Source organism: Lathamus discolor, chromosome 2 (genome assembly GCF_037157495.1).
Source record: "Lathamus discolor isolate bLatDis1 chromosome 2, bLatDis1.hap1, whole genome shotgun sequence".
NCBI classification, from domain to species: Eukaryota; Metazoa; Chordata; class Aves; order Psittaciformes; family Psittacidae; genus Lathamus; species Lathamus discolor.
This window is the reverse complement of record NC_088885.1, coordinates 29,555,925-29,574,286: the sequence shown is the minus strand read 5'-3', so window position 1 is coordinate 29,574,286 and position 18,362 is coordinate 29,555,925. Positions and strand designations below refer to the sequence as shown.

General features: G+C 35.8%; 1 protein-coding gene across 11 annotated transcripts in view; it reads left to right on the top strand.

The window, feature by feature from the left end:
* The window catches only part of CRPPA (CDP-L-ribitol pyrophosphorylase A), a 141,178-nt gene that overhangs the window by 32,692 nt on the left and 90,124 nt on the right, over positions 1-18,362 (top strand). For all 11 annotated transcript variants that reach the window (XR_010609878.1, XR_010609880.1, XR_010609881.1 and 8 more), the window contains exons 4-5: positions 10,880-10,984; positions 18,239-18,284. Coding sequence is in view for 7 of the 11 variants with exons in the window: in XM_065666249.1 (XP_065522321.1) it covers positions 10,880-10,984; positions 18,239-18,284 (151 nt within the window). In the remaining 4 variants the exon portion in view is untranslated. The remainder of the gene's footprint in view (positions 1-10,879; positions 10,985-18,238; positions 18,285-18,362) is intronic.

Genomic DNA, 18,362 nt, shown 5'->3' with positions numbered 1-18,362 from the left:
CAAAATAATAGTGTGTCAGGGAAAATCATGCAAATACTTTGATGCTAAATTCTGGGAGGCAGATGTTCTTCCAGCTTCCCAAAATAATCATTGCAAGATGTCTGCAGATGGGGTTGAAATGGGGAGAAGAGATGTTCTCCAAACTGCCCAACCTGGTCCTCAGCAGGAGAAAAGGAAATCCCAAAATTTTTCTTGTCTACTAAACCCCTGAGAATGTTCAGGGAAGATTTTGCCACAGTAAGAAAGGAAGTTGGCTGTTGTTAGCCCCATTGTACAAGTATTTGCTCAAAGTATTGTCTTCTCTGTATGTAAATAATAGGGAATGTATTCCATGTGGATTTTGTAAACTTCTAAAGTGCTTTTTGAAAGGGCACAACATTACTGGGATTCTTCTTCAAACATGTGTGAAAGGCTTTAGTATCCTCTGTAGCAGGAAAGTGGAGTCAGCTGTAGCAGTTTAGTAGTATTTTGGCATAGATCAGGCAAGTCCTTCAAGGCAAAGTGTCTAGACTGATTTGGGTATTTTCCTGTGGGTTCATTCTTTGTTAAAGAAATCAATGTCTGTCAAATTAATAATTCCAGAAACAGCAGGCGATTAAATGAACAGTAGTGGACAAATTGTTGACTAAAACCTTGGCAACTTTGGAAGCAAGGGTGAGATTCAGAAAAAGGACTGAAAGGTCGAAATATAAGTGAGGCAGAATTTGGCCATTTGAGCCTACTGCTGGAATCATGAGAAAAAAAACCCCACTGTCTGCTTCCCTCCTAGGGCTAAAGTTATCTGAATCTTCAAGGCACCTCAACTCTTTTTAACATTCACCAAATATAAAGTTTTCTGTATGTCAAGGCATCTAAGTTGTGGCAAGGCTGAGCAGCTGAATATTTACCTCCTGTAAAAATTCACTTGGAGAATTTTTTTTTTACCTGATGCTATTCAGTCATGAATTGGTGATACGGGTTAGAGCTGTTTGTTTCTTTAGTGTAAGAACACTGAAAGAGATCACTATTTTATTTAATATATGGCAAAAAATCAGGTAAGATATAAAGATTTATCAGAAGTTGTAATAGATTGTTTCTTGGCCTTCATCTTTGTGAAAGAGCATCAGACATCTTTTAGAAAGTGTATTATGTGGTAAGGATGGTCAGTTTACCTCTTGCTTCTTCAAATGAATTTTGTGGGTTTTATATGCTCTGTGCATGTGTATAGATATCCACTTCCTTTTCCACAATCCCCAGCTTTGATCGCCCACTTTTCTTTAGGATTTTGTAGTTATACATTCAGGTCTCCTAAATACATGCCATATAAGACCATTGTTATGTTTTTCCTTATTCTGCATTACAGTTTGTGTCTGGAATGCAGTTTGTGTCTGGCATAGTTTTTTTTTCCCCATCATCAGCTATATTCTGAAATACTGAATCAAGAAGTCATTCACGAATTAGACAAGAGCTAGCTAAAATAATAGTAATCTATTACTTGTATGATTTGTATGAGGACAGTATTACAAGCCAATGCCTTTCTTTGTATGGAGGCCTAAAGACAGCATACTTCCATCTGCCTATGAAATGTAATAGGTAATTACAGTTTTAGTGTAACTACCTAATTGGTTGGTCTAAGTCAACCTACTTGGCTGAATAGTAAAGTAGCATGGATTGCTTCATCTTGTTGAAATTCCTAATCCAGATCCTTTGATGGTATAATAATACAGATTTTAATTAGCTGTATACTAGTGTCAAGATGGGGAGTATCTCTTGAGTTTTTCAATGTGCAATCTAAGCATCTGAAATAGCCTAACAAAGTAGGTCTTTCTGCTGATTTCTCCATGGGTTGTTAGGATAATAGATCTGATTGTTTGACAGGGAAACCTGGATAGCTCCTAAATTTAAAGAAAACACAGTATCTCATTTCTCCTTACATGAAAAGATTTTACTTTCTTAACAGCACCCTTTCGTTGTTGTGGTCCATTTCAGCTTGGATTTACCTCTGGTTTTAGGCCCACTTAAAAGATTATTTCTTTGGAACTTCAGTAGAACCTGAGTTGTGTTCCATTTCTTTCCTGCTGAAAATTGGTAATTTTTTTTTTTTTTTTTTGTTTTGAAACAAAATTGCAGTGGAGCTGATTCTTAATAACTCTGGTTTGCAGTGGATTTGGATCTGCCTTTCTCCCCTCATCTTCAGGCAGATGCATGCAGACTGTTGCTTAAATACGGAGTTGTCAGCCTCGCCTGAATGAATATCCTAATTTATACAGTCTTCAAGTTGTGATTCTGAGACTTTTTCCAGGGAGATTTTGCAGTTACTTCACCTGGCATCTTTTTACCCTAGCAGGCTTGTCCTGACATTAAGAGGAATAAGTAGTTTTTTTCTCCTTTTCCTATCCTTAAAGTCTACCTTATACTTAAAACCTTCTGTTTCTCTTTCCCTATGCTTAAAACCTAAATTCTACAGAATACTTTTCAGGATAAATGTACTAAATTAATTTTGTCAGTAATGGCTTCATTTAATCAAAAGCTGAAGCTAGATTGGTGGTCTGTTGAGAAAACTATGCTAGTTTAGATAGCTCTGTACTTGATTAGTTCTCTGGCGCAATGGTGGAGCCAGGATGTTGTATGAATCTCCACCTTGCCCTAATTAATTTCTGCCACAAGAATGTTTGGAGAAATTCTAATGCCTTGCATAAGAAAAAAATAAAAAGTTTTTTTTTTGTGTTAATGGAATAATTACTTCCATTTTATGGCACTCCTCATCCTGTAGGATCTCAAAGCACTGTGTGAATTTATATATTAGCTCTTGGAATTGTTTGGTGCACTCGTGCAAAGCTGCCACACCCTGGGTGAAATCTGGCATCTCTGTAGCAGTGAAAAGGCATTTTGTCTTCAGATATAATTTGGAGGGTGTATGTTAGGGAAACACACTGACGTTAGTCAAGTTGGAAGTTAGATTGGATTATGAGAGTATTGTTACTGGATTTACACTGATAAGTTTACTCTATCCACAAGAATCACACATTTGGCAGAGGTTCAAAAATGTTGAATACTGAGCAAGAATCACTTTATCCAGCCTAAAGGAGACCACCCATCTAAATTGTCATCTGCTGCTTGTTTTGAGAGAGCAAAGAAGAAAGCAAGGTGGTGATGCTAGAGCTTTTACTGTTTTAGCTACTGATGGTTTAGTGTATCAAGAGGCAAGAAAAAGGACCATTTATGATCTTGCAGAATTTCAAGAAGTGATTCTCTTAAGTAAATTGTACCAAGAGTGAATAATCTTATCTGTTAAAACCCCCTAAAAATAAAACATGCATTTATTTTATTTAAAAATAAAATGTAAGTTTGGTTCACCTCTGCTTCTAAATCTGACTAAATTCTCTGTAGGTTGCTTAATTTTAGAACTCCATATATGAAATCACTAGGAGAATGTGAACACTTCTTTACATTTTCCTAGAATAACCTAAATAATCTGTAGTTTTCTACATTGGGACAAGATTGTTTTGTCTTTGTCTTGTCCCTATAACTCTTTTCCAAGTATTTTTCCAGTTCACAAGGTAGTTTTTTAAAGTGTAAAGAGTGAGTCCCAACAGTATTTTGATTACTACTGTTGTCACATAGAATATTAATGTTTTCTTATTTCTTCTTGACATTATAGCTAAAATATGATTTTTTAAAAAGGTGAAATTATATATGAGGTCTGAAATTCTATGTTCCGCTACGTGCTCAAAATGACTTCTGTGTCCTTTTCTGATATGAGAAAAATTAAGACTCTCATGATTACTCAGGACTTGGTTTGTGAAGTCAATTTGATTAATAATTAGCTCTAGCTGCATGAGGTATTTCATGTTCATACCATTACCATTGTTGATTCTCATCTAGTTTGTATTCTTGTTTTCATTATGCTGGTTTGTGTGGTCTTTGTTGGAGTAGCTTTAGGAATATACCTACAGGTGTGGCACAAAGGGAGAAAGACTGAGGTTTGATTTTTGGTCATCTGTTACTATCAGGATTGTATGTGTAAACTGGGACTTCACCAGCAGCAATACTCATCCCAGTTGACAGTCATAAGGACACAATCATGCTGAGTTCTGTGTGCTAGGGCCATGCTGCAAATGATGAGCAGGTGCCCTTGCATATGACTTTCACCTTGATTCCACCAGAAGGGAAATGACTGAGTTCTCCAGCTGCACACTTGAGTGCATTTCGTATGATTCTAAGTGGGGATGCAGGAAAGACCAAAAAGAACCTCTCTGCATACCTTATTGGTACTGTAGACTCAACCCTTGACATTTCTTGTTTGTGCCTGCCACTGCCCTTCTTTTCTCAGCAAAGCACCACCAGTTATTCTTGATTAAGGTTTTTATTCCTGAATAGCTAAGCTGCACTTCACCTTCTTCCCTCCTTTCTCCCCCCCGATTGAGCATGATTTGGCTAAGAGAACATAGCAGACCTCATTCACTGGAAGGACTGAATTAGGGATTACTCAGGGTATATAGGGGTTAGGGGTCTCTCTGTAATTTTCAAACAAGGCTATGGGTGCTCAAAATTACGGTAGTAGTTGGGTTTATGATTTTGGTATAACGTCAAGCATGTGTACTTCTTTTACAGGATGATTGGTTTGTTTGGACCTCTTCTTTGTGAAGACAGAAGCAGTAGCAGCTAGAATAACATTAAGACTTAAAGAATAGGCTTGAATTATAGAAACACAGAATTGTTAAAGTTGGGAAAGACCTTTAAGGTCATCAAGTCCAACTGTTTATCTGTCACTGCCAAGTCCACAACTAGACCATGTCCCTGACTGTGACATCTGCACATCTTTTAAATACCTCCAGGAATGGTGACTCAACTACTTCCCTGGGCAGTCTGTTCCTATAGTTAACAAACCCTTTCAGAGAAGAGATTTTTCCTCATACCCAATATAAACCTCCCCTGGTGCAGCCTGAGGTAGTGATACAAGCACTATCATAATAGTCCTGTAAACTATTTGCAAGTATCTTAAGGCATGGATTTAAAAACAGATAGGTTAGCTCTTAGCTATCTCAAGAGAATTTTAAAACTTGATCTTCCTGTTTCTTTTATCCAGAGTCACCGTTAAGGATGCTGTGTCTCAGACCTAGTCTTGTGACTATACTCCAGCCTCTGTTTCATTTTGAGGTCAGATCTAGAAAATGACAGTCGGTAAAGTGGCCGTCTTTTCTGTCTAGTTAGCTTATTTCTGTGTTTTTGTTGTATTGATTCCTTGATGAATCTAAATCAAAGTGAATGACAGCTTTTCTTAGTTGTTTTGATAGAATGGAACACAAAACAGTGGCTTTTTAATGTAGCTCATTAGTCTAGATCCTGACTTCTGGTCACAAAATCATGTGTGATTTATTCCTTAGAACAAAAAGAAAGTCGAAGGAACCTGTCAGAAATGGACAGAAATACCTATATTAAAAATATGTTGCTAGATCTTACACAGTGATTTTGTTTAACTTATGTTCAGAAGTGCAAACTTTGATATAAGTATTCTTTCTCTGCATCCATATGCATTTCTGAATCCTACTGAGTTTCAGCTTTTACGTTTTGTGACATTAATTTTTTCAAGCAAATTTATGTTTTAAAGTTAAAAAAACACAACAAACCCAAGGAAAAAGGCAGAGTTATCCCCTACCTTGGCTAGTAGCTAAAACTTGCAATAGCGATAGGGAAAGTAAGTTTCATGTTCACACAGTGTGTTCGTGCTCTGCATTCTTGCCTATGGGATTCTTACTGCCTAGCAGCAGGTTGTGCACACTGAACAGTAATTGTTAGCCTCAACATAAAGAGAGGTTATAAACTGCTTTCAAAGAAGACTTACAGGAAGAAAATGCATAGCTGACTTGACCTGGGAGCTTGTATGCCTTCAGAAGAGTATAGAACACGGTTGCAGGTGATGGCAGTGTGCACTGTTTAATTTTGTTACAGAGCAAATTGCTGTGTCTTTATGCTCTTCACCGTGGAGCACTGCAGCATCTGGATGTATGTCACAGCAGTTGTAATAATTAGCTACAGTAGAAATTGTTTTAGGGATAAACTAATCTGAACTCACATTAATCTCACTGTTTACATCACGTGTTGCCTCCTTCTGTTTGCTGCTTCTGCTATTTCTCATTTAGCTGTGGTGTATCGCTGTAGGCTGAGTGCTTGCTGCATATCCACTGTTGGATTCAGTGTTTTTTAGTTTCCATGGTAATAAACATGGCAAAAAGATTTAAATCTTTTTAAAATATGATAAAAATAGGCCAGTTAAGGTTCAGCAAGAGCTTGTGGCTGCTGCTTTTTTAACTTAGCAAAATGCTCCTGATGATGACTGTTCCTGATGTACCCTGGCAGTCCAGCAGTGGAAACTTGATTTGCAAGGATCTGGAAAAGTCATAAAGCTCTGCTATTGTTAATTACTTGCACATTTTAATTGCAAGTGTTCTGATATTGTTATAGAGTGGATTCACATGGAAGAATAAAATGGAGACACTGTTGACACTGGAAAAAGCAATGAAGATGACATACCTGATGGTTACAGAAGTGTAAAAGACTGACTTTACACAAGTTTTAAGGGTACCTGTGTAAAGGAACAGATTGGAAGATTTTCTTTTGGTTAATACACAAAGAATATTGATTTTGTTTCCTTATTATAAAACTAAGGAATGATGAAAAGGGAAAAAACATCAGTGTTGTAATGAAAATTTTTCTTGCCTCTTTGCTTGACTCTATGGTTACCAATTCCCATATATGCACTCAAAATCTTTTATCAGTATAAAGATACAGTAAAATGATGCATGTTAACACTGAAAGCAATTATTAATGTTAAATGTTGCTTTTGATAATTTTACTTGTTCAAAGTATTGTACTGGAAACAAGTTAGCTTATAGACTGTTACTAAGTACCAGGGAGATAAAGGCTGCACAGTCTTTTTTTCTAAATCCTTTTTCCATGTTTATGGCTAAGTAACAACAGTATAGTTTGCATTTTAGGAACTAATATAATTTAACAAAATATTTTCAAACTGATCTAGGGGGCAGGGGGAGAAGAATTGGTGTAATGGCTAAAATCTGGATCTTGCTCCACCCATAGCACTTTATTCAAACATCCACTATTCAAAGCAAACAAGAATCACCCACAAAAAAGTCAGTCCCCCAAACTACCTAGTAGAACTCCTTTGAATATTCAACAGTTCAAAAGCATTTTTAAATAACATATTTCCTTCTCTGTCATTTAAAAAGCTAAACTAATCTGCTTGCTTTCTTTTGTGGATATGTTTTGTGCCAATATTTCCAGCTGTTTCTACCATTTCAAATCTGTGGTCTGAAACTTAAATTGTGTCTATTGCTTCACAAAGCTATGTGTACATGTCAAGTTCAGTTAACTGTATTCTGTCAAACTTTTATGTTAAAAAGCCTTTCAGTTAAAGAGAGACTTTGGAAAAAGAGTTTTTAACAGATTGTTGTAGTGTAAATTGGCTCTAGAGGTACAATGAAATACTTACAGAAGGCTTAAGATGTGAACATTTGCATGCTTGGCTCACTGAGAGTTCTTCTCACAGATATGCCACAACTTTTCATTCTAGGCACTCCTTGATAATGCTTAATTCGTTAACTGAATTTCTTAGCGCAATATAGAAGCTTTCAAATTCTGTACCTTAAGTATGGATTTCAAATTTCACTTCTGAATCTGTTTAGTGTATGAATAATACATAAACTAAGCTGGTCTTGAGCTGATGCTTCCATTTCATTGTTCTGCTCTGACATCACTGTATCAGACTTGCAGAAAAGTACAGTGACAATGTGTTTAGGTTTAAACAATTACAGATAATTAGAGTGGTAAATGTCATGATGTACAAGTGTTGGTGAAATATGGTTTTAATTATTACTTTGCTTTGTGTCATATTTCATCCCTTGAAGCCAGCAATACCCTCAAGATGCTTTAGCCCATTTATGGAACTTCTCCACTCCCTACTAATTGTCTGTAATTAATACCTTGCTAAAAAGTTGGAATTGCTTAGTCTTGCCCTAGTATAATTCCTTACCCATATGTTTAAAAATGTAGCTTAATTTTAATTCAAAGTAAATTTTTTCACAGATAAATTTTACTGAAATTTCTCTTCCATTCTGAGGCAAAATAAAAATACGTGGGTTTTTTTTTAATCTCTATATTATTCATTTTAGTAGAGAATAGTTTGCATTCTATCAGAAAATCTTCCTTAAAACTAAAACAGAAAAAAAAGGAAATGAAAACATAATAAATATTTGCAATTGAAAGTTACTAGGCCATTTCTACTTTCATTGGCAATTTATCTCTGGGCCTCTTTACTAAAGAGATCACTCCATTTTGTGTATTTTGGAGCTAGAGTTCCCTATTCCTTTATATTTGCTATTGACCTTTTTGGTATCTTGGTTATTTAAAGAAATATAAGTATTTTCTGTTCAATTTAAAAATACTCCAAAGTGTCTTTTTTGAACCTCCTGTTTTCTATAGTATTCTGAAAGAAATCTTTCATGGCAGTATATCTTCTTGTGTCTTGTTTTGTTATTCAAATGCTTAAAAAGTTCCAAAGAGCAGTATAACGCTTTAATTACTTTTCTAAGTGGGCTGTATAAGAGACTCTTCCTTTTGATTGCAGTCATGAAAACTAAAATGACAAAAATTACTACTCTAAATAACATAAAAGTGATAACTTGATTTTCCTGAGATGTCTGTCTGTGTTAACAATACAGTTCATATATATAATGCTGATGAATTCCTAAATTTCACTGATGCATTATAAAACAAGAATAAAAGCTAAAAAAATTCTTCAAAAGGCAAATTGTATTTCAGCACTCTTATTTGGATATTCTTTAACCCACTTACTTAGACTTTTGTATTCTTAACAATTCTGAATTCTTGAATCCTGGAGGAGACTGTGAGGTACTGAGCACAGTATCTGGACTGTCACCCTTTATTTGAAACACAAATTTGTGCACGTATGGTTAAATTTCACACAGTGGAAGGGTTATTTCAGCGTTTGGAAAGCTCAGTGTTTGTAAGGGAAAGCTTATGCATTGCAGAGCTAATTATTCTTTAAGGAATTTTCTGGCATCTTTTTTGAGGTTGCTGAAGCTGGTAACAGCCAGCTTGCGTAAGAAGATGTTTCCCTGAAGCTTTTACCAAAGGCTCCTTGAAGAAACTGTACAGATTTGGGATAAGAGTAAGGATTTATTAGAGCAGATTATTTGCTAGAAGATAAAAAGCAAAGTAAAGAGCATGACCAATCTTCATAGCAGTAAATCCCAGTGGAGTTTTGTGAATATCTGTGCTGGGACCTGTGCAGTTCATTTTGCTTATAGGTAATTTGGAACAGGAAGTGGAGATACCCATTTTTCCATTTTTTTTCTGGGTAGTAGAGAGATGGGCTAACTAAGAAGATTTATAGAAGGATGCTATGGTAAATCGATTGGTAAGTGTAGATAAATGTAAAGGAGGGCAAAATGGTTGATTGGAGTTTTGAAGTAAGTTCCACATATGAAATACTGAATAGATGTTGATCTCTTTACCTGTGGAAGGATGTGAGAAGAGTTGTGGTGGAGGCTGAGAAGGTGGTTTTGCACTTCGTTTTCTGTCAGAACAACAGAGCGTGTAATAAAGAGAGTGATAACTCAGATGATCCTTGATGCAGGTGCTAAAAAAATACCACTGTTCAAAAAGTAATTGAATGGATTCAGGATTCCTGTAATTCACTGAGGACTGTTAAGGCAGTTGCTTCTGGTTCAATGTGTCCCTTGGGGACTTCTTAGTTTAGGTATTTCCTAAGCCAGAAGAATAGCTTCATATGAAGCCAAGCAAATATTCTGGGAATGTAAGAAGATATGAATGCCTTGTTCTTATTTACTTAGTCTTGACTATTCGCTCTTAGCTTCTGCTAGAGACTGGATACTGGGCTAGTTAGCCTGTGGTCTTATCATATTAATCCAGTTTTATGAAAGACCTTGTCTTAAGTTATACTTCCTTGTTATGTGTTATTCATGTTTCTGGATGGACTGGTAATTCAGCAGTATGAAAAGAAACTAGAACTTTTTTACCTCAATTGAGTCAATTCATCTTGAGGTAATCCTGTCCAATAAGCTCCCAGTTGCTGCTTTTGTACCTACCTGTGTTTTGGCTTAAGAGATTCTGTTGCCTACTCAGTTTTCCATTAATAGGATTCTTATAATCACTAACTATAGGAAGCCAAACCACTTGGGAAGGGCATGTTGAGAGAAGAATGCCTTTTATAGGTGACCAAAAAGTGGACAAACTTATTTTTTTTCTGATTTTTTGTTGGTTTTTAATCTGCAAGGCTCATGGAGCAGCATTAAACTTCGCAGTTTTGTTGAAGATAACTGAAGAAAATTGTAGAGGGAAACATGAAAGAAATACAGAGGTTCTTAATTGCTACTATCCTTTTTATATGCTACAAAAAAACCAAACCAGCCAAGGCACTGAAGTCTTGCTTATAAAATTTCTTAACTTGTTCCCATACTCTAAAAGGTTGTCACTAGAAGGTTGGTGATTTCTTTTGGTGAGGCCTCAACTCTGCCAAACTTTTTTTTATATGTTTATTTAGTTAATAACATAGAGGTTTAGCATGATACTTGCATCACCTACTCTAATTCATTTGTGGTTACAAAGTGTTGATTTACTTTTGTAATACTTTGCTGGATAGGTAGAATTTGGCATAAGCTTCTTGGAGGATTTTTATTTCTGATCCATCCTGAACCTACCTACCTAATACTGCACGTATGATTCTGGACAGGACTCTTGAGATGTAAGGTTTAATTAATGAAAGAAAATCTGAGATTGCTGACAAGTATGATTTCTTTAAAACTGATTAAGGATATTTACTCTTTTTTAATGACTACAGTGTACAGACTATGACTTGGATTATGGAACTGAATGTTTGCATCTGGCTCTGAAATACTGTAAGACAAATGCCAAACTTGTTGAAGGAGCAGCTGATCTCTGGAAGGTAAAGACAATAATAATCTCTGTGTTTTATATATATTTTAAAATTAATAAAATTTGTTGCATAAAAATATAGATTTGTTTTCAATTGTAATAGGCTTTCCCTTCTAAATCTCAGATTTTTTTTTGGATTATCATAAGCTTCTTTTAGAGCTCATTGTTGTAGACAGACTTGGGCAGATGTTACTTGAGATAATCAATGAGGGCAGTATTTAGCTGGAAGTTGGAAAACCAACTAGATAATTGTGAATAGCTTGAGAATCTGTAAAACTATAAATCCATAATCTCTAAAAGTAAGAACATTCTTTTAGGAGATAAGCTTTTTCCTTTCTCCTTTCTTCTCTGCAAAAGATATAGAAATACTGTATCTTTTGTCTGTTTTCCTCCACTTCTCCTACTAGAACATCACTTTTTCTCTGATGCCAAATACCTGGCTAACAACAGTTTGATTTTTAGAGCAGTTTATTACCTTCAGTAACACTGTAATGTTTAAGACCTCTTCGAACAATCTTTTAAAATGTTTTTAAACATCATTCACCTTTTCTGATAATCTGTAAATTCCTGTTGACTGACAAAGCAGGTGTGTATGCAAGTACTAAAGGATAGGTCCCTGCTGCTTTAAAGTATCCTATTTCATTGTTTGGAAGGTGGGACATTTTCTTTCTCAGGAGATCATTACTCTTCTAGTAGCTTTCTTCTGCTGTTGTGTCATGCAATTTTTTAAGTGTTTACTTTTTTATAAAATATTATTCTTTACCACACTGAAGGTTCTGGAAGCAGCTCAAATCACTCCATCTGTCTTTGACAGTAAATTTCCTCCAATGGGACATGATTTCTAATAATATGACGGTAAATCTTACACAGAAGGCTAATTTCCTGAGTCTGCAGTGCAAATTTCCTGTGCAGTATAACAGCAAAAATTACTTATGCGTTGGTTGCATACAGCAACTTTTTTCAATATCTTTCTGGGGACATAGTCTTTCTGAAACAGTATATTGTCTGTTTTCCTATTCAGTTGTGTAAGGGACAGATTATGTCATGTGTATTTGTATTACACCACTTTTTGGATGCTTTCATTGTGCTCATTGAAATGCATGCTACTTCCATGAGGGGTAAAAAATATACCCAGAATGTCGGTTTAGTTCTTTATGTTGTTTATTTAGTTCTTTATATCTGTAGTATGTACTTGTAGATGAAATGTAGTCTTTTGATCTAGAATGACAAAATAATTAGACTGAAAGAAATGATGTCATCTAGACCAACACCTTGCTGAAATGGGGGTCAGGATGTTTGGATAAGGTTTCTGTCAGCCTCTTTCTCCAGCTTTTCAGGATACCTCTAAATGAGTGTTGGATCCTTGAGCATATTGAATACTTCCCCATTTGTTGACCTCTATTAGTTTGCTGAGGTTATTTCACATTTCCCAGGTTATTAATAAAGATACTGGACAATATTGTCCCTACTATCAGCCCTTGAGGAACAGCACTAATAACCAGTCCCCAGTTGTACTTCAGACTTGAGCTTGTAAACATCTCTAAAAGGGAATTGTTGAAGTGTTATGGCCACTCCACTGCTGGTGAAGTGAAATCCTAATGCTGTTAGCAGCAGCACCCATTTTGGTGCAGATACTATACTACAGTTGGTGCAGAGCAGTGAATATGCTATTTTAGTGTGTACAAAGATGCTGGTGCCATGTCATTAAAATACCTATACCTTCTCACATCCTATTCCATGTCTTATTTTGTAGCTAAAAGTCATTGGTGTCTTCTGTGGCTTGTGAAAACAAAGACAAAAATTATGAGGTCCGTATATTAAATTGTTTCTGCAGCAAACACTTGTATCAAAGGCTACCGAGGAAGATAGCTCCTTCCTTCTTGAATAGTGCCCTGATACTGGTCACTCTGTGGGAGTGTTTGGCAGGTGACTTGGAGCAGTAAAGAAGCGAACGCTCGTGCTGAGTGTGCAGTTTGGTGAATTGCAGAAGACTGCCAATTTTCTCAAGTGACACTTGCCTACAAAATGGTTAAGAGCTATTGTTCTTTGTTCCTAATTACCTTTCAGAGGCAGAATTGTCTTTCCATAGCTTTCAGAATAATGTAATTTATATTATGTAGTTGGATTTTTGTTTCCTGTAGGGCTTTTCAATGCTGAGACAAGTTATATTTTGTATGCCAAGAACTCATGTGCTTCCAATGGCCCCAGTCTTACTTTTTCAGCACAAGTAAAAAAGATACTCTATCCAGATAAATGAGAACTGATTTAATCATTGCGCAGTAGAGAACTGTGGAGAACAGTTTCTGAAGTGCAAGTATTACAAACCAGTTTCATTCTGTGTGGACCTCAACAGATCTGATATTTGTAAGAATTCAGTTTACTAGGTGCACAACCTATATATAACATTAAATGGCTCAAAGCTGTGGGAAAAAGTTACTTTTGTGTCCATACATGCTGTTTGCTTGCACTAACTCTAATTATTTTATCTGAGCTTTCTCTGCTTACAGTGCATGAAAAAAGGTAACATTTCAAAGTCATTTATGGTTAACACTAAAGCAAGAGGTAGTTTGTTTACTTTCTGGAAGCAAATGACAAAACTGAAATCATTCTTTGTAGTGACAATAAGCAGGCAGGAACACTGAAATTACTTGAGTGTTCTAAATATTTATAAGTTCTATTATAAATGTAGTTATTATATAATTATTTATAGCTAGGATCAGGATGGCAAAAAAAGGAAACATAATGACACTATCAACACCACATTTTCTGTTTCTCTGTGCTTGACACCTTTGAAACAAAATGACCTTAAAAGTTCTGGGGCAATATCCACTTAAGTATAAAGTCATGTAACACAATGTGATTGGAGTCTAATATATATGTGTGTGTATAATTCACATGAAAACTGCATTGTAAAAACTTTTTTAAAGGTTTGATATGCATTTAAAACTTAATGCTGATAGTGCAAAAAATCCTTACCATTTCTAAAAACAATAGGTCATCTTCTAATCCTACAAAAATACCCAATACGAAGGAGATCTATATGTTACCATAGTACAGAAGAAAATACATCATTAAAGTGAAGTTCATTTTGTGAATGCATGATCATAACTTTATTGTATTTGTTAAAGAGTTATGTTTTGCAGTTAATGCACAGATTTGTGAATCTGAAATGTTCATCAAGCTAAATGAGTTTGAAAAGACTTTTAAATATTAAATTTGAATAACCTTGGGGAACTTTCTGGACAGTGGAAAGTGGCAGTCTGACAATTGAGAGAGAAGGGCACACAGGAAAATAAACAAACCAACCCTTGTCTGATGGTTTTGAGGCTTTGCTAAATAGACGTAGTAGATTGTTTCTTATTCAGAAAAGTCAAGAGATATTTACTAATTAAAACTATTCTGCCTTTGCCAAATAAGCAGATGATGATTTCATATTGTGTGATAGTAAGGTTATCCTGCCCCTTTATTCTGATCTCCTGAGACCTCACTTGGAGTATTGTGTGCAGTTCTGGTGTCCTCAACATAAAAAGGGCATGGAACTGCTGGAACAAGTCCAGAGGAGGGCCACGAGGATGATCAGGGGACTGGAGCACCTCCTGTATGAAGACAGGGTGAGGAAGTTGGGTCTGTTCAGCCTGGAGAAGAGAAGGCTGCGTGGGGACCTCATCGCAGCCTTCCAGTACCTGAAGGGGGCCTATAGGGATGCTGGGGAGGGACTCTTCATTAGGGACTGTAGTGATAGGACAAGGGGTAATGAGTTAAAACTTAAACAGGGGAAGTTTAGATTGGATATAAGGAAGTTTCTTACTGTAAGGTTGGTGAGGCACTGGAATGGGTTGCCCAGGGAGGTGAATGCTATGTCCCTGGGTTGACAGAGCCTTGGGTGACATGGTTTAATGTGAGGTGTCCCTGCCCATGGCAGGGGGATTGGAACTAGATGATCTTAAGGTCCTTTCCAACCCTAACTATTCTATGACTCTGATTCTGTGATTCGTGTTGAGTTTCAGTACTTGGCCTAGTGATGTTCTGGATTGCAGCAATTATGTTCAAAAAATCTTGGAGCACTAGATGCTCAAGAAGACAAAAGGAAAATTAATGTTTTTACATGAAGAGAGAGAATCTGAGTAATTAGAAGCCTGTGACTTTGATATTGATCAGCAAAACAAAAGGGTGCTACAGGCATAATCTGATTAATAAAGTATTAAGGGACTGATGTAATGAATGTCAACCATTTACTTTGTGAAATTGACTTCAAGCCTTTTTTACAAGATTATGGCCTTAGCTGAAAAGTTGGTAGTGCAGATACAATATATGGTTGGCAGAAGTTTGAGTTGTTACTACATAGCATGTTAATTAAAAATAGGATGAATGTAATTGTACTAATCCTCACTAAATAGATTAAAATTTGGATAACTGATATATATTTCAAAAGATAATTCTCACCACACACAGTTCTGCAGAAACTGTTAATGTCTCTACGCTATTCAACATTTGACTGATAAAGTGTGTAGACAACACAAAGATTTAAAGATTTGTAAATAAAAATATAACTGATTAAAAATAACCTATTGATAAGGAATGCTTAACAAACAGCTTAAACAAAAGGTATGCTTTTTATTGCAGCCAAAACCAAAGAAGTGTTTTTTAGAAACAGAATCAGCGTAGGGCATATTTAGAGAATTGTTCTAGGGAGGCAATGAGTTTGAAGCTGATGTAGGCATCACAGTGGATAGCAGGTTTCCACTGTGGGCAAAATACATGTCAGCCACAGACAGAGAAATAAGAAGATGAGTTAGAAAAGAGGTGTTTTAGGATTACAAGTGCATCTAGAATATTATTGTCAAATCTGGGGTCAGGCTCTGTGCAATTGCTGATAAATAGAGAAGGTTCAGAGAAGAGCATGAAACAGATTAAATGGTAATTTGTTAAGTTTGTAAAGATTTAGCTTAATGTGATACAAAAAAAACCCAAACAGAAGTGGATGAGGTAGAACATCTCTCTTCTGCAAAGTGAGGGAGGACTCCCATGTGTCATTTTTCTTGCTTGTACTTTTTTCACTGTTCTTTTTGCACCTCACAGGGCTGTCAGTGGGGAATGATGTCTTACTTTCTGGTATAGAGTGGCACCTAAAATGTTCTTCCTGGTTGATTGGGCTAGATCTGAATTGCTTCTGGCTGGTGTGAGCAGCCTAGAATGCAAATCCACTTTAGTGAAACTAGTGGTAAAGCAGTATAGCTGCTCAGAACAATAAAATTGTGTTGACCAGCCTTGAAAGTTGTTTAGAACAAATGCATACTAAAACAATCAATGGTTAGAATGAGATCAAAGGGTGTCTCTGTCATGGTTGCCTGCCTTTTTACTAAATCTCATCTAAATTGCAAGAGCACCTCTTAATCAACACAAGAAAATCCAGACACCATATAAATATCCATACTTTAAGAGAAATTTTAATTGGATTTATCATCTTACTAAATACTGAAAGAGCTGTAGAGAATCCCTCACTTCCTGTGGTGATCACCTGTGGTAACTAGCAGGGTTTTTATGTCTGTCAACATGACTATTTTCATACAGCTTATAGGAGCTTGTATCTGAAATTAGCTTAAAAGGTTATGAAAGAAATATATATGGATAGTTTGATGTGGTCTCAGATGATTTATTTCTCTAGGAAACCATGCTAGAAAGGATTTGTTGATGTCTTGCTCAGAATTTCAGAAGTGATTTTAAAGGTTCATTCATAATTCTGTATTATTCTGTGTTTTTTTCTTGAAGACTGGGCCTAGTTTATGAAGAAACTTCTTAAAACCAGACTATTTAAAAATAATTTCTCATCTGAAAGAGATTGTGAGCCTTAGAGTACATGAGACCACTTTCCACAGAGTTTAGATAGTCTTATTTCATAAAAGTTTTTCAGATGGTAATCTGTTACAGGTTACTGAAAGTTCAGTATAAAAGCCCTTTAGAAACAGGTAATTAGAAAGAAACCTTGCAACAAAATTGGTCACTTAATAATTCTTTATCCTTAAATTTAAATTCAAGACCTTGATTTTTCCCAACAGTATGCTCAGATACCAAAGATTTCTTAGGCTAGATTCATTCTCTGGCTGCTTCTCCTGCAGGACAAGCTGTAGGGAACTAAGTTAATTTTTCATTTAAAAAAAGTATAATTCCTTAGAGAAATGAGTAATGAGAAAGGTAATACTCTTCTGTTTCTGACTGCAATACACAGCTTAATTTATGAGATGGAAAGGAAAGTGGTCACAAGAATCGTTCTGTTAAAATCAAACAAGCATTTGCTTGGAGACTAAAATGCTAATACCCATAATGGTATGTGTCTGCTGTAAGATTTACTTTGCAGCACTAAAGCTTTTGGAATCCTATTCAGTCCATTTCTAAAAGAAACAAAAACGTTATTCAGACTCTATTGAAACAAATGCAGAAAATCCAGTAGTGTTTTATTTAACGTAAAAGGAAGTTACAGTAAAAACAAAGACAAATATTTAGGAGTTATTCCTGTATCAGTTCATGTTACTGCATGTCATTGCAAAGACATTGCTAGCAAAGACTGTTAATGTCTTCGATAGATGCTGCCTTTAGTTTTCTCTCATTGTATTTGCAAAGCTTAGTACTGGGTCTGTCCACCACCATGAGGGTACAAAGGCAGATATGAAAGCTGTTTTTTCCAAGTACCAAGTTAATACTCAGTTTATTATTGTCCATCTAACTTGGTCTGATTAATGTCTTCAGGAAGATTTTGATGGGTTTTAATCCTCTGAAAGCTCATACAAAGCCTATAGTGGTCTCACTCCTACTGATTAATTGGACTCTCATTAACAGTAATAGTCTTGCACTACAGAATAATTACTGAAATAATTAGGCTTTTCCCTAGCTGTAATTTTTTTTTTCTTTTGTGATCACAACTCCCATAAAAAATGAATCTATTTAACAGTAAAAATTATAGAATAGAATGGGTGTGTTAAAATAGATGCAACAGCATGTTTTTATGATTCTGCAGAGGGTTAAAAGTAGTTTTAGGCTTCAAATGAGATCTAAGCAGATCTAAGTATTTAGAGAAAGGTTTCTCCTGATTCTCCGGTAATTTTTGCAACTTCTGACTCGCTGGTGATATTTTACCAGTATTAAGTAATTGACAATATCATTTGTTTATGGTATTTCATATGTAAAGAATTGCCTTCAGGGCATTGTTTTATTGGTTTTACATTCCTTCCTGCTGTGTTAAATCTAATGAGGCTTGTCTGTCCTTTAGGTGACCTACAAGCGGGATCTGTATGCTGCTGAATCGATTATTAAGGGTATGTGTTCATCCTTGTGGCTCTCAGTGTGCATATTTCTAAGTCTAATTAAGAGTCTAGTGTGCTATAGTTTTGAAT